General features: G+C 38.3%; 1 protein-coding gene across 1 annotated transcript in view; it reads left to right on the top strand.

The window, feature by feature from the left end:
* The window catches only part of LOC123534093 (DNA excision repair protein ERCC-6-like), a 95865-nt gene extending 88350 nt beyond the window's left edge, over nucleotides 1-7515 (top strand). The window contains exons 20-25 of the mRNA XM_053520529.1: nucleotides 1248-1308; nucleotides 4329-4407; nucleotides 4972-5083; nucleotides 6702-6776; nucleotides 7102-7160; nucleotides 7330-7515. Of these exons, the coding sequence (XP_053376504.1) occupies nucleotides 1248-1308; nucleotides 4329-4407; nucleotides 4972-5083; nucleotides 6702-6776; nucleotides 7102-7160; nucleotides 7330-7515 (572 nt within the window). The remainder of the gene's footprint in view (nucleotides 1-1247; nucleotides 1309-4328; nucleotides 4408-4971; nucleotides 5084-6701; nucleotides 6777-7101; nucleotides 7161-7329) is intronic.
* Nucleotides 7516-15743: the final 8228 nt, after the last annotated feature.

The following is a 15743-nucleotide window of genomic DNA, read 5'->3' as shown; positions in this document are numbered from 1 at the left end:
CAAAAGGTCATGAAAATGTTTTCAAAACAAAACTGGAAAAATGCTTAATGTGCAGTCTAAAACTTCAGGGGAGGGTTGCCTGTGGTTACAGATGATGGGGAAGTAGGTCAAGGCCTAATCTTTTTTTTGACAAAAACTGGTTTCAACAAATAGCGGGAACCCGGGGCCAAGGGGCCACAAAGTTTGGCCCTGATTGTCATTTTTCAGCAATGACCTCTTTTTTTGGGGGTCACTAGGAAAAAAATTTCCCCTTTTTTCTTTTCTTAAATTGGAGGACATGTTACAGCTTTTACCCATAAAACTTAAAAAAATGTTTTGTCAGGCATTCTATTAATTTGGAAAACATGATAGGTTCCAACTTATATACAGATACAGATGTGTATGATGCTATCTTGTGGATTTATGGTTAAATTGGCACATGATCAATCAGCAGAATTTATTCATTGAATTTTTGTCAGTTACTGACACAGTAACTCTCAACTTTACTGAAAAAAACATTCAAAACCCCTAAACATGTATGTGCAAAGTTTACATAAAATGTTTATAAAAGTTGTTTGGTCTTTCTCATCTTTTTGTCCCTTCTGATTGGTCGGTTTTTTCCCCTGACCTTTTAGACCCTCTGGAAAGTACATTTTTTTGTAAAAAGTTTGTAACCACTAAATTTTTTCCGGGCTTAAAAGCCATTGCTTATGTAGAACAACACATGACAAAATCCCCGTGGTCATCTGTTAAGAAATAAAAAAAAATTTTTTTTTTCCACCATTCTTTTCCTGATTTGATTAAAGCAGACAACTTTTCACCCCTCCCCTGATTGTTTCGCTACTCGTACTTTTTTGCTTAAAGGACACTGTTTGATATAAAATGGTGGGCTTGATTCGTACAAAACTGGGCTGTCCCGATCACGTGATTGGTACACCAAAATGCACCATGTTTCGATCAGACCATTTGGCATGTCCCACAGTGTACTGAATTGATGTGAGATCAACAAGCCCAACTGAAACTTCATAAAACTGGCAATTTGGGTGTACGGGGGTATTCTTGACCCAGCTGATGCATATGTTTTCTGAAAAAATAATGTGCTCCCCAAATTTTCTACATTTGGTAAGAAAAAAGATGGTATGAATCGAAGAGAAATAGGCATATAAAAAGAGCAGTATATGAAGTGTCATGATTGTATGATGTCTTGTATCTAAGTTTATTTCCTTGTCTTAGCCCATGACATGTATAATCTGATTATCTCTCTTCAGGGTTTGAAAGTTTACCAGAGACTGAGCAGATCAGATACAATGAATTGGTCGAAGCTGGCAGGTATGCTTGGAGTTTTTACATTTCATCCATTGTGGAAGTTTAGGGTTTTAAAAAACAGTCAGGGTGTAATGTTTTAGTTATGAAACCATTTCAGTACTTTTTTCAAATTTTATAACCTTATTAGTTAAAAAAAATTATTTAACTCGGGTAATTATTCAAAAAAAGTTTTTTTGTGTTCTCACAGGCCCTTTTAAAGTGAAATTAGTAGCAACTGTAGAAAATAAAATTCTCTTTTAGCCTGATCATGACCTGATAACATAAGGGGATGTAAGATTTTTTTCTTTAAAACCTTTGCGCAAAATTTTATCGCCTTGCGTAAAAATCTTTCTGCAAGCTGAAAAGAAAAAGGTAAAAAGGTTTCAGGAAATAATTGAATAGTCTCATTCAAAATGGTTTTGGACGGAGGGTTTTTGTAATATTTTATATAAAATGAAACGTTTTTAAGTTAAGCAATAACTCAAAAATGGGTTATAAACTGCGTTTTTTTTAATTGAAAAGTACACCCTTACTGAAAATGTTAAGTTTTTTCGTTAAAATGTGACTTAAAGGACAATTTTTTTACTTTCCCTTTTGCCTTTCCCCCGTTGCCCCTTTTTAGTTGCATTCCCAAAATTTTTGGGTTTCTAAAGGGAAAGTCATTGTTAAAAAGGTCAAAAAGATTGGTAAGACACACAAGTGTCCATTAACTTTTATTTGCCCGGCTCTATGATCGGGAGGGATATGGATCGTCCCGTCTGTCCGTACGGGTTAACCAAAGGGACCCTTTCATCTAGCATCAATAAACCCTTACTAGAATGACTTTTATATGCAATGTAACCTTGACCCTTCCCATCTTTTTAGACATCACCTGACCCAGTTTTTCCTTACCAGACCCATTTTTTGGGCTTAGGTTGCTTTTTTTGGGGCCATTCTTGGTTCCCCAAAAGGGACCGTTTCGTTTAGCCAGTACCCTTCAAGAAAAATTGTACTAATCAGAATAACCTTGACCCTTCCTCATCTCAAACAACACCGACCTCGTTTGACCTGCCTTGACCTCTTTTGGGCTTGGGTTGTTTATGGGGGATCTCGGTTTAACCAAATGGGACCCTTTCGCTAGCATTAATACCATTACAAGAATGAATTTATACAAAAACAGATATAACCTGTGACCATTTCCCCTCTTCAACATCCTGACCTCTGTTTACCTTGACCTCATTTTGGACTTAGGTTTCTTTATATGACCCATCCTTGTTAACCAAATGGGCCGTTTTTTCTAGCATTAATCCACTTTCAAGAATGAATTGATACTAAAAAAGATTAAAACCCGTGACCATTCCCCATCTTCAAACATCACTTGACCTCATTTACCTGCCTCGTTTTTTACTTAGGTTGCTTTGTATCACAAAAGGGGCCACGGGGGCTCAAACGTTTATTGAATGCAGCTCCTTGTTCCCCTTTAAAAATCCCTTTTTTTAACTTCAAATTTTGCTACCTGGTCTGGGTGTGGGGGAGGGGTGGAGAGCTGGGCAAATAGGGGAGGGTTTTAACTAAGTAGATCAGGAAACCCAAAATAGGCCTAATGCATCTTCTCTGGCTTTTTTAGTTTTTGCTTACATAGTTTCCAAAATGGATGTAATTTTGAATTCTATGGCCTTTTTGTACAGTATGTACAAATTTTGTGTTGCCATGCAGATTTCTTAACTAAAAAAATTTGTTTTTTTCTTTTCCCGATTTTTTTTGGGGAGGGGAGAGTTTGTTTTTTAAGCCGTCATCCTTTGTTGTCAGATTTTATCTTAAAAACACTCTAAAGGATTTTTAAAAACATTAAGCCCAAAAATTTTCCCTAGTTGTGTGCCCGCTTTCTTTTGCTGGTCAATCTAGGCCTCTGGGTGGTTTTAATTCTGATAGGTTTTTCCATCTTATCTCTTTTTACAGTAGTCGGGGGTGCCTTACAGTAACCATGGGGCCTTCTTTTAAATTAAAGGGGGGCTTTAAGTAGTGTACCCTTAGTAGCTTACTGTTTTAAATGTATTCAGGGAAAGCTTTACAGTATGAAACCCTGGGGGAGCTTACTGTTTAACTGTATTCCATGGGTGCCTACAGGAATGACCAGGGGTAGCTTTCTTTTTAAATTTAAAATTTCCCGGGAATCGTTTCGGTAGTTTAACCCTGGGTAGCTTCTGTTTAAAAAGTATTTCCGGGGAAAGTTTCATAGTTTACCCGGATAGCTTTCTGTTTAACTGTATTCCAGGGGTGCTTTACAGTAGTGTACATGGATCCTTACTGTTTAACTGTATCAAAGGGATGCTTTTAAGGGAGTGTACCATGGAGTAGCTTAAATGTCAACTGTTTTTTCCCGGGAATGCTTTTCAGGTGTTTTACCAGGAGTACCTTACGTTAAAATGATTCCGGGAAGCTTACAGAAGTGTACCATGAGACCTTAAATGTCAAAGATTCCAGGGGAAATTTTTTCAGGTAGGTCCTGGAGTACCTTACGTTTTAAAAGTTTTCCAGGAATCTTTTTGTATGTCCGGGTGCTTACTGTTTTAATGTATTCCCGGGGTGCTTTCGGTAGAGTACATGGAGTAGCTTAAATGTTTAACTGATTCCAGGCAATGCTTTAAGGTGAGTACCATGGTAGTTTTAAAGTTTAAATGTATTCCGGCAATGCTTTACGGAGTGTACCGGATGCTACTGTTTAACTGTATTCCAGGGGAAAGCTTTTTCAGGAGAGTACCATGGAGGGTTACTGTTTTTAAATTTTTCCCGGGGAACCCAAAAGGGAGGTACCATGGAGTAGCTTCTGTTTTAAATGTATTCCAGGGGAAAGCTTTTTAGGTATTACCATGGGGTACTTACTGTTTTAAAAGATTCCAGGGAAAGCTTTTCAGTAAGACCAAGGAGTAGCTTACTGTTTAAAATGTATTCCGGGGAAAGCTTTACAGGGAGTACCATGGAGTAGCTTACTGTTTAACTGTATTCCAGGGAACGCTTTACAGGTAGAGTACCATGGAGTAGTTTACTGTTTAACTGTATTCCAGGGAACGCTTACAGGGAGAGTACAGGAGTAGCTTACTGTTTAAATGTATTCCGGGAAAGCTTTACGTAGTGACCATGAGGGTGAGTACCTGGGTGCATGTTAACGTATTCCAGGGAAGCTTACAGGTAGAGTACCCTGGAGTAGCTTACGTTCAACTGTATTCCAGGAATGCTTTCAGGTAGTGTACCATGGAGTATTATGTTTAACTGTATTCCCGGGGAAAGCTTTACAGGTAGAGTTTTCCTGGGTTGCTTTCGTTCACTGTATTCCCGGAATGCTTTACAGGTGTGTACCATGCGTACCTTACTGTTCAACTGTATCCGGAATGCTTTACAGGTAAAGGGGCCATGGAGTAACTTTGTTCAACTGTATTCCAGGGACGCTTTACGGTAGAGACCAGGAGAGCTTACTGTTTTTAAAATGATTCCGGGAACCTTTTTGGGGAGAGACCATGCGTAGCTTTACTGTTTTAACGATTCCAGGGAACTTACAGAGAGTCCATGGGTACCTTACTGTTTTAACTGTATTCCGGGAATCTTTACATTAGTGTACCATGGGGTAGCCAGGAGTAGCTTTTTGTTTAAATGATTCCGGGAAAGCTTTTCAGGGAAGTACCCTGCAGACCTTATGTTTAACGTTTCCAGGAATGTTTACAGGAAGGGACCATGCAGTCCTTACTGTTTAACTGTATTCCGGGAATGCTTTCAGGAGTGTACCTAGAATACTTTCTGTTAATGTATTCCGGGATCTTTACAGGTAAATAACCATGGATACTTACTGTTTAACTGTATTCCAGGGAAGCTTTTAAGGGAGTACCTGGAACTTTTTCGTTTAACTGTATTCCGGAATCTTTACAGTAGAGTACCTTGATAGCTTTTGTTTAAAGTATTTCCCGGGGAAAGCCCTTCGTAGTTTCCATGGAGTGCTTCGTTTAACTGTATTCCCGGGAAAAACCTTTTCAGGTAGTGTACCATGGAGTAGCTTCTGTTTTTAAAAATGATTCCGGGATGCCCTTTCAGGTAGGTACCATGGGGTTACTCATGTTTAAATGAAACCAGGGGTGCCTTACAGGTATGTACAGGAGTGCTCACTGTTTAACGTATTCCAGGGGTGCCTTACAGGGGTGTCCATGAGTACCCCCCTTTTAACGATTTCCGGGGTGCCTTACAGGTATGTACCATGGAGTACCTTACTGTTTTTCTGTATTTCCGGAATGCCTTAAGTAGTGTCCCCTGGAGTACCTTACTGTTCAACTGTATTCCAGGGAGTGCCTTACGGTTTGTACCCCTTGGAGTAGCTCACTTTTTTAAATTATTAGGGAGGCCTTACAGGGAGGGGACCCCCGGAACCTTTCTGTTCAACGATTCCCGGGAATGCCTTACGTAGTGTACCGGGAGTACCTTTTTTGTTCAACATTTCCAGGGAGGCCCTTTCAGTAGTGTACCTGGAGACCCTTTCTGTTTAAAAAAAGATTCCCGGGAGGCCTTACAGGTAGTTACGGGATACCTTTCTGTTTAAATGTATTCCGGGGTGCCTTACGGTAGTGTCCATGAACCTTCGCAACTGTTTCCAGGGAATGCCTTCGAGTGTCCCGGGAGTACCTTCTGTTCAACTGTATTCCAGGGAGTGCCTTACAGGGATGTACTGGAGTACCTTACTGTTCAACTGATTCCAGGGGGGCCTTACAGGTAGTTACCGTGGGGCCTTACTGTTTTAAATGAATTTCCGAGTGTACCTGGGGAACCTTACGTTCAACGTATTTCCCGGAGGCTTACGGTATGTACCATGGAGTTTTCTGTTCAACTTTTTCCGGGGGTGCTTTACATTTGTGTACCATGGAGTACCTTTCTGTTCAACGTATTCCGGGGGGCCCTTTCAGGGAGGTACCAAGGAGTACCAATTTCAACGATTTTCCCGGAATGCCTTACATGTGACAAGGGGTCCCCTTACTGTTTAACGTTTCCAGGGGAAAGCCTTTTCAGGGAGGACCATGGAGTAAAAATTCTGTTCAACTGTATTCCGGAATGCCTTACTAAGTACCGGAGTGCTACTGGTTTAAAAAGTTTTCCAGGGAACCCCTTAAGGTAGTGTACCTGGAGTACCTTAGTTCAACGTATTCCCGGGGGTTTACAGGGAGGACCAGGAGTACCTTTCTTTTTTAAAGTATCCGGGGTGCTTTCAGTAGTGTCCCCTGGGGGTACCTTTCTGTTTAACGTTTCCGTGAATGCCTTACAGGTATTACCATGGAGTCCTTTCTGTTTAATGTATTCCAGGGAATCCTTACATAGTGCCAGGAGTAGCTTACGTTTTTCTGTATTCCAGGGAATCTTTACGTAGTGTACATGGGGTACCTTATGTTTATTTTTTATTCCAGGGAAAGCTTTACAATATGACCGGAGTCCTTTCTGTTTTCTGTATTTCCCGGGAGCCTTACAGGTATTTTTATGGGGTAGCTTTCGTTTACTGATTCCCCGGGAAACCTTCGAGTGTACCATGGGTAGCTTACTTTTATGTATTCCGGAATGCTTTTCGGTATTACCATGGAAAACTTACTGTTAACTGTATTTTCCCGGAATGCTTTTTCATATGTACATGGGTAGCCGGTTTTTCTGATTCCCGGGAAACTTTACAGGTGTGTACCTGGAGTAGCTATTTTTTTAAAGTTTCCCGGGAATGCTTTAAGGGGCCAGGGTAGCTTACTGTTTAACTGTATTCCAGGGAATGCTTTACAGGTAGTGTACCATGGAGTAGCTTACTGTTTAACTGTATTCCAGGGAATGCTTTACAGGTAGAGTACTTACTGTTCAACTGTACTCCAGGGAGTGCCTTACAGGTGTGTAAACCCGGAGTCCTTTTCGTTTACTGATTCCAGGGAATTACTTTTTTTCTGTATTTCCCGGGAATGCTTTACAGGGAGTCCATGGAGTACTTATGTTCAAAAGTATTCCAGGGAAAGCCTTACAAGTAGTTTCCATGGAGACCTTTCGTTTAACTTATTCCAGGATGCTTTACGGGATGTACCGGAGACCTTATGTTTTAAAGTATTCCAGGGGAAACTTTTACAGGGATCGACCATGGGGGTACCTTACTGTTCAACTGTATTCCAGGGGAAGTTAAAAGGGATGTACCATTGGGTACTTATGTTTAACTGTATTCCAGGGAAAGCTTTCAGTAGTGACCATGGGTAGCTTACGTTCAATGATTCCAGGGGAATGCCTTACAGGTATTACCAGGAGTGCTTACGTTCACTTATTCCGGGGAAAGCTTACAGGTGTGTACCTGGAGTGCTTCTGTTTAACGATTCCCGGGGTGTTTTTAAAAAAGGTTATTGGAGATTACAAAAAAGTGCTTTCAACAAATTTCGAAAACAAGATTTGATGACTTGCTTTAGTAATATTTTAGATCTAAAAAAAGAAAAATAGAATGCAAAAATTTTTGATGTAAATTTCTGCTTTTTTTAGAATCTACTGTCAAAAAAGCTTTTTGAAAAAGGGAAGCGTGTGTACTGCAAACATTGGAGATATTTGCCACCCGAACGCAAAACCATCGATGGGGTTCGCGCAAACTTAAGCAAAGGAGAGACCAAAAACTGGGAAAAGGAAAGAAATATCAACATAATTCAACAATACATTCAAAAAATGCAGATCATGCACCACTATGTCAGAAATAACATTTATCGAATGAAAAACTTGTTTACCACTCTTTGTAACAATACAAAATTAAAAACCCCTTTTTGTTCCAAAAAAACTGCGTTTTGCTCATGACTGTATGAAAGGAGTATTCCCGGCTTGCTCTGACCAACTCTTTATAAAGATTTTGATAGCAAAATAATTTGTCTATTTGTGTGTTTATGTGCAAGATAAAAATGTGTTCAGACAAAAATTTTTTTTACTTGTTTTATGACAACTTTTGCAAAGGACAGGGGAGTGGAATTTTGTCTCACAGCTTTCTTAGTCATGCTCTTAAAAGTTAGGCTCTTGGTGCTCTGACTTCAATTTGTTGAGTACACTAGTGTAATTATACCTCAGATTGACCCTAATTATATGTTTGACTTTACATAATCTGGTATTTTGTCACTAATGTTAGACCCTTCCTCAGCAGGGAGTTATGTTAGTGACACTGTCTTGCCTAACTTGTTGAAAATATCGTAAGTGCAAGGTCTTCATTAAACTTGTTTTGTAAAAACATAGTAAATTCCTCTCACAATTTTATTCAAATGAGGGCACTTGGCTTCTTTTAGAGCCGCTTGAGTTGTAAATAGAAAAAACCTTTAAATGACTTCCTCACAAATTGCTTGATGGATCTCTATCAGTTTTGGAATGTTCCTCTCAAAAAAAAATTTCAAATGAGAGTGCTTGACCCATTTCAGGGACCACTAGAGCTAAAAATAAGTATACCTTTAGACAACTTCTGCTCATGAATGGCTTGCTGGATCTTCTTCAAACCTGGTCTGTAGATTCTTTAAAGGGAAAGGCAACGTTGTTCAAACGTTAATTTTGTCAGCTGGGATTTCTTAAATCATTTAAAGAAGTGAAAGAATTTTCAAAATCAGAGTAAAAATGAGAAAGTTATGAGCATTTAAATATTTGGTCAAATTGGTGGCCATTTTGTTTTCATGGCAACAAAAAACAAAATGGCAGATTTATCAAATTTTTAGATACACATTTGAACTGCATTTACTTATTACTGTAAAATTGTTTTTCTACTTTTTCCAGCTATAATGAAAGAAATTTTCATATTTTACACCTTACACTTAAGAAACATCTGAAAATTAGTTTTTTAAAAGGTTATTTGCTAAATAAAGTATTCAGCAGTGTGTAAATGACATCATAAACACACTAAAATAGCTGCCTCTATTATCAGCCATTTTCTTAAATTTCAAACTGCCATATCTTTTTCAATAGTTTTCCGATTTTAAAAATTCTTCTAGTGTTATGAAAGGTTTGATGATGGCTTTCATATAAAATTAACTTATCTTCAGGCTTTCCTTACCCTTTAAGGTCCTCTCCCAATTTTGTATAAATAGGGGTAGTTAGCGGCCCCTAAAAGTTATATTTAGAAAAGCCTTTTAACAACTTCTCATGAACTGCTAGAAGGATCCTCATCATATTTGGTCTGTTGCATCATTGTAAGGTCCTCTCTGAATTTTGTTCAAATGGGGGCACTAGCCATTAGAGCTAAAAATATAATAACCTACCAACAACAGCTTCTTATGAACCAGTTGATGGATTTCCATCAAAGTAAGTATATAGAATCATTTTAATGTCCTTCCACAAATTTGTTAGAATGGGGGCACCTGATGTGTTTTTATGATATCAAACACAGATATTACCATTCATGATTCAGTGTGTCATAAGTCCAGGTTAGGTGAGCGACTTGGGATACTATGTCCCTCTTGTTTCTGCTTTTCTGTTTGCTTTGTATGTGCATGTGTTTGTCTCTTGCACGGCTGTGTTTGCGCGGCTGTAATTTGCCATGTAAGGAGACTGTGTTTTAAAGCTTGGTTTTCCATGTTGAATTTTCATCAATGCTTTTTCCACTTCCCCCCAACACCCCATTCCTTTATCTACCCATTATCCATTTTAAGTTTGACTATTTGAAATTTTTCAGATAGTAGTACTTTGTAATCACCCATTTGTCTGCATCACAAAAGTACAGTTTAAAGTTTGGCGTATAAGCAGGTTTCTCAGAAACTACTAGGCCAAATGTTTTCAAACTTCATTTGTTTCTTTGTCATCATGAGTTACCTCCAAAGACAAGTTCCGTTACTCTTTTTAACTTGGAATTTCAGATTAAAGTTTTTGCACGCATGCAGGTTTCTCGGAAACTTCCGGGCCAAATGCTTTTAAACTTCACATATATCTTTGGCATCACGAGATGACCTCATTGGACAAGTTAGAACTCTAGTGTATATTTTGTCAATTTTAACTAAAGAATTTCAGGTAAAAGTTGTGCATGTAAGCAGGTTTTGCAAAAACTACTATGACAAATGCTTTTAAACTTCACAAGACTTTGGCATCATGAGATGGTCACATGTTTCGAGGTTCATAACTCTCAACTTTCATTATTTCAAAATTATGCCCCTTTTTAACATAGATATTTTGGGACAGTTTTTGGATGTAAGCACGTTCCTCATGAATTACTTGAGCAAATGTTTTATGATTCTACAGGCATCTTTGACATCTTGATTTGACCTCATATGACAAGTTCCACACATCTTTTGCAACTTAGAAAATGTTGTTAAAAGCTTTTGTATGTAAGCTAGTATGTGGAAGGGCTTCAAATAATCAAGCTTGCTGTCATCAGACAGTTTGTTGTATTTTGCATATAATTGATATGTACTTGTTGTTGGATTTTTAACTTGACTATATGAAGTATATGGAGAGCTATCCTACTCACTCAGGGGCATCGGCGTCTGCGTCTTTTGTGTCCCCATCTTGGTTAAAGTTGTTTTTTTTTAACACTTTCTTTTTTTTCCTTATCTCTGTAATTACTTGATGGATTTGCTTTAAACTTAAAATAGTTATTCCTCATCATCACCCCCATCATATGGCACAAGGGCCATAACTTTCACACCATTATTTCATGAATTATCCCCCCTTTTTAGCTCACCTGTCACGAAGTGACAAGGTGAGCTTTTGTGACCGCTTGATGTCCGTCGTGCGTCAACAATTTGTAAAAAAAAATCTTCTTGAAAACCACTGGGCAGAACTACACCAAACTTCACAGGAATGATCCTTGGGTGGCCCCCTTTCAGAATTGTTCAAAGAATTGAATTCCATGGAGAACTCTGGTTGCCATGGCAACCGAAAGGAAAAACTTTAAAAATCTTCTTCTCAAGAACCAGAAGCCCTAGAGCTTAGATATTTGGTGTCAAGGAATGCCTAGTTGACCTCTACCAAATTTGTTCAAATCATGACCCCAGGGTCAAAATTGACCCCGCCCAAGGGGTCACTTGATTTTACATAGGAAAATCTTAAAAAATCTTCTTCTCAAAAAGCAGAAGCCCTAGAGCTTAGATGTTTGACATGTAGCATAGCCTAGTGGACCTCTACTAAAGTTGTTCAAATCATGACCTCCGGGTCAAAATTGACCCCACCCAGGGGTCAATTGATTTTACATATGAAAATCTTCAAAAAAATTCTAAAAATAAACCAGAAGGCCTAGAGCTTAGATATTTGACATGTAGCATTGCCTAGTGGACCTCTACAAAATTTGTTTAAATCATGACCCCAGGGGTCAAAATTGACCCCGCCCCAGGAATCACTTGATTTTACATAGGAAAATCTTAAAAATCTTCTTCTCAAAAACCAGAAGACCTAGAGCTTAGATATATGGTGTGAAGCATTGCCTAGTGGACCTCTACCAAGTTTGTTCAAATCATGACCCCGGGGTCAAAATTGACCCTGCCCCAGGGGTTACTTGATTTTTCATAGGAAAATCTTCTCAAAAAGCACAAGCCCTGGAGCATTGCCTAGTGGACCTCTACTAAAATTGTTCAAATCATGACCCCGGGGTCAAAATTGACCCCGCCCCAGGGGTCACTTGATTTTACTTTATGAAAGTCTTCAAAAAATTTCTAAAAATAAACCAGAAGGCCTAGGGCTTAGATATTTCACATGAAGCATTGCCTATTGGACCTCTACAAAATTTGTTTAAATCATGACCCTCGGGGTCAAAATTGGCCCTGCCGCCGGGGTCACTTGATTTTACATATGAAAATCTTCAAAAAATTTCTAAAAATAAATCAGAAGGCCTAGAGCTTAGATATTTTACATGTAGCATGGCCTAGTGGACCTCTACAACATTTGTTCAAATCATGACCCCCGGGGTCAAAATTGACCCCGTCCCAGGGGTCACTTGATTTTATGTATGAAAATCTTCAAAATTTTTCTAAAAATAAACCAGAAGGCCTAGATCTTAGATATTTGACATGTAGCATTGCCTAGTAGACTTCTACAAAATTTGTTCAAATCATGACCCCCGGGGTAAAATTGGCTCCGCCCCATGGGGTTACTTGATTGTACACAGAAAAATCTTCAAAATTTTCTATAAAAAAAAAAAAAAAAAAAAAAAAAAAAAAAACCCAGAAGGCCTAGAGTTTACATATTTGACATAGTGGACCTCTACAAAATTTGTTCAAATCTTGACTCTTCTTTCTTAAAATTTCGGGTTAAAGTTTTTTATGCACTTTCACTCTATCTCAATTATTCCTAAATGAAAACTGAAAGTAGTTGTTCCACATCATATGACACAAGGCCCATAACTCTGGTACCAATATTTAATGAATTATTCCCCCTTTTACTTAGAATTTCAGGTTAAAGTTTTTATGCACTTTCACTCTATCTCAGTTATTCCTAAATGGCTTTAATTCCAACTGAAAGTAGTTGTTCCACATCATCTCCCACATCATGTGACACAAGGGCCATAACTCTTGCACCAATATTTCATGAATTATCCCCCCTTTTCAATTAGAATTTCAGGTTAAAGTTTTGATACACTTTCACTCTATCTCAGTTATTACTAAATGGATTTGGTTCAAACTTCAAATAGTTGTTCCATCTTATCACCCACATCATATGACAGAAGGTGCATAACTCTGGCACCAATAATTCATGAATTATGCCCCTTTTTACTTAGAATTTAAGGTTAATTTTGATGCATTTTCACAATATTGCAGTTATTACAAAATGCATTTGATTCAAACTTGAAGTAGTTGTTCCACATCATATGACACAAGGTGCATTACTCTTGCACCAATATTTTATGAATTATGCCCCCTTTTTGCTTAGAATTATACTTATATAGTGTTTTGATACACTTTATCTTTATCTCTCATATTACTTAATATTTTTGACACGGACTCAAGCTGTTGTGCAATATCTTCATCCACCATTGGAGTTATTAAACACACCAGTGACAGCTCGTTTCCTCATATGTGCCCAGTTTCACTATCCAGCATCGAAATAATTGCAGTCTCCTGTGACAGCTCTTGTTAAGTAACCTGTCTGAACATCTTTCCACTACATTCTTTTTGTTGTGGGCCTACTTTGTGATGCATGGCTCTGGCTGTGTTTGGGATGCTCTGTGCTTCTGGAAAATGTACTTTAACCTTCTGTTTTTTTTCATTGAAAATTGATAACCACCCTGTACACATAAATGTGTAAGACTAGTCTTGACAGTTTGTAGACCAGCTGCCACAATGTATTCATTCACAAGTTTGTTTACCAACTATCACAATGTGTTCAGGTGTTTGTTTACACAATGTATTCATGAGTTTGTCAACGAGCTACCACAATGTGTTAAGGAGTTTGTTTGCCCATTACGAAACTGTGTTCATAAATTTATTTACCAGCTACCAGCATGTTCATGAGCTTGATTACCAGCTACCTCAATGTGTTCACGAGTTTGTTTACCAACTATCACAATGTGTTCCCGAGTAACTACCACAAAGTGTTCATGAGTTTACCAGTTGCCAAAATGTGTTCATGAGTTTGTTTACATGTTACCACACTGCTTTCATGAGTGTGTCTATATTATAGTTTTGTCAGAAGGGATACAATTGCAGGTTAATGCCAAGTTACTGCACTGTTTGACAATGTGTTCATAGAGTACGTAATGTCCTGTTTTGGTTCAGAACATGTATGCATTGCTTGTTTTTGATCAACAATGTATATCTTGATTAAATATATATTTACCTAAATTCTAGTTTTTTTGTACTCTTTTTTTTAATGTAGAATCTCAAGTTTGTGTTCTGAAAAATGTTAAAACAAAAGCACTGCAATGCAAAGCAATATACGCTCGAAGGTATGACGTTTCACCCGTTAGTGTGACCTTGACCTTGAAGCGAGCCATCCAGAACATGCGCTCTGCACGTCGTCTCGTGTGCAGTTTTTTTTTTTTTTTAAATCTTAAAGCAGTTCAAGAGTTACAGAGCAGACACAAAACAGTCATGACCTTTGACCAAAAGTGTGACCTTGACCTTGAAGCGAGCCATCCAGAACATGCGCTCTGCACGTCGTCTCATGCGCAAAGTTGTTTTTTTTTAATCTTAAAGAAGTTCAAGAGTTACAGAGCAGACACAAAATAGTCATATGATCTTTAACCCCTAAGTGTGACATTGACCTTGAAGTGAGCCAAACAGAACATGCACTCTGCATGTTGTCTTGATGTGGTGAACATTTGTGTTAAGTTTCTTCGAAATCCTTCAAGGGATTCAGGTATGACATTTGACCCCCAAGTGTGACGTTGATGCGCGCAATCAAAAAATGCGCTCTACTCGTCGTCTTGATGTGGTGAACATTTGTGCCAAGTTTCTTTAAAATCCTTAAAGCAGTTAGAGTTACAGAGCGGACCCCTAAGACAGTGTGACCTTGACGCAGGCCATCCAGAACATGTGCTCTGCATGTTGTCTCGATGTGGTGAGCATTTGTGTCAAGTTTCCTCGAAATCTTTCAAGGGATTGCTAACAGACGGCCACCTGTGGTATAACATAAAACGTCCCTTTGGGTGTATAAAAAGGGTTATATTGCCAGTCAACGGCAATTAATATCAATAACATAGCTACGTTGCGCATAAAGTCCAAATAGTCAAGGTCACAGAGATAGTCAAGACCATAATTCATCCGGTAATGGGGTTTATAAATATATATGGCATGAACTTGTTGCCTTATGATGTGCACAGATTAAAGTTTCTAACCAATTACAAATGGGGGAAAAGTGACCATGCCCCCCGAGGTCTATGTTCATTGAGATATCGGAATGATTTCAACAATCTGTAAACGATCATCAAAGAAACATTTGAGTAAAATTATTTTAAAACTGGACCTTGACCTTTGACTTCGTGATCCCCAAAACAATACGAGTCCTCTACTTCATGAGCCCAAGCATGCTTTAAAGTTTAAATGTTCAGGATCAAGTGGTTCTCAAGTTATTAAGCTGAACTTGTTCACTCTACCGGCAGACATCGACATACTGATCAACAATCCGACATTTGCAAAGCAGACTGGCAGCATTAAAATGACATATAAGGGGCCAAAACTGAAATCACTAGTATTTGAAGGGGACTAATATTTGTGACGACATCAATCCCAATCTGTTTTATTTTATAACACTGAATTTTGTGAAATTTCATCTCCATGCAAAACCAAGAAATCTTGTGCCCATAAATCTGAAGAAGTTCACATTCATCAGTGTAGAACATGCTGACAATATACAACCCTACACTTCATACCAATCAAAGGTGTGAAGTTTTATCAAAATCTGGCCAGCAGTTGTGGAATGAGACATAGATTTTGCGACATACAGATGGACAGGACACTGTCAGTGCATTTCCCCTAATAATACATTTAACGGAAGTTAATTAAGGGAACATTTAATGCCTCATACTACAGAAAATAATAATGAAACCATTGATA

This window comes from Mercenaria mercenaria, chromosome 12 (genome assembly GCF_021730395.1).
Source record: "Mercenaria mercenaria strain notata chromosome 12, MADL_Memer_1, whole genome shotgun sequence".
Classification (NCBI taxonomy): domain Eukaryota; kingdom Metazoa; phylum Mollusca; class Bivalvia; order Venerida; family Veneridae; genus Mercenaria; species Mercenaria mercenaria.
The sequence above is the reverse complement of the archived record's forward strand: the minus strand, read 5'-3'. Positions and strand labels throughout refer to the sequence as shown.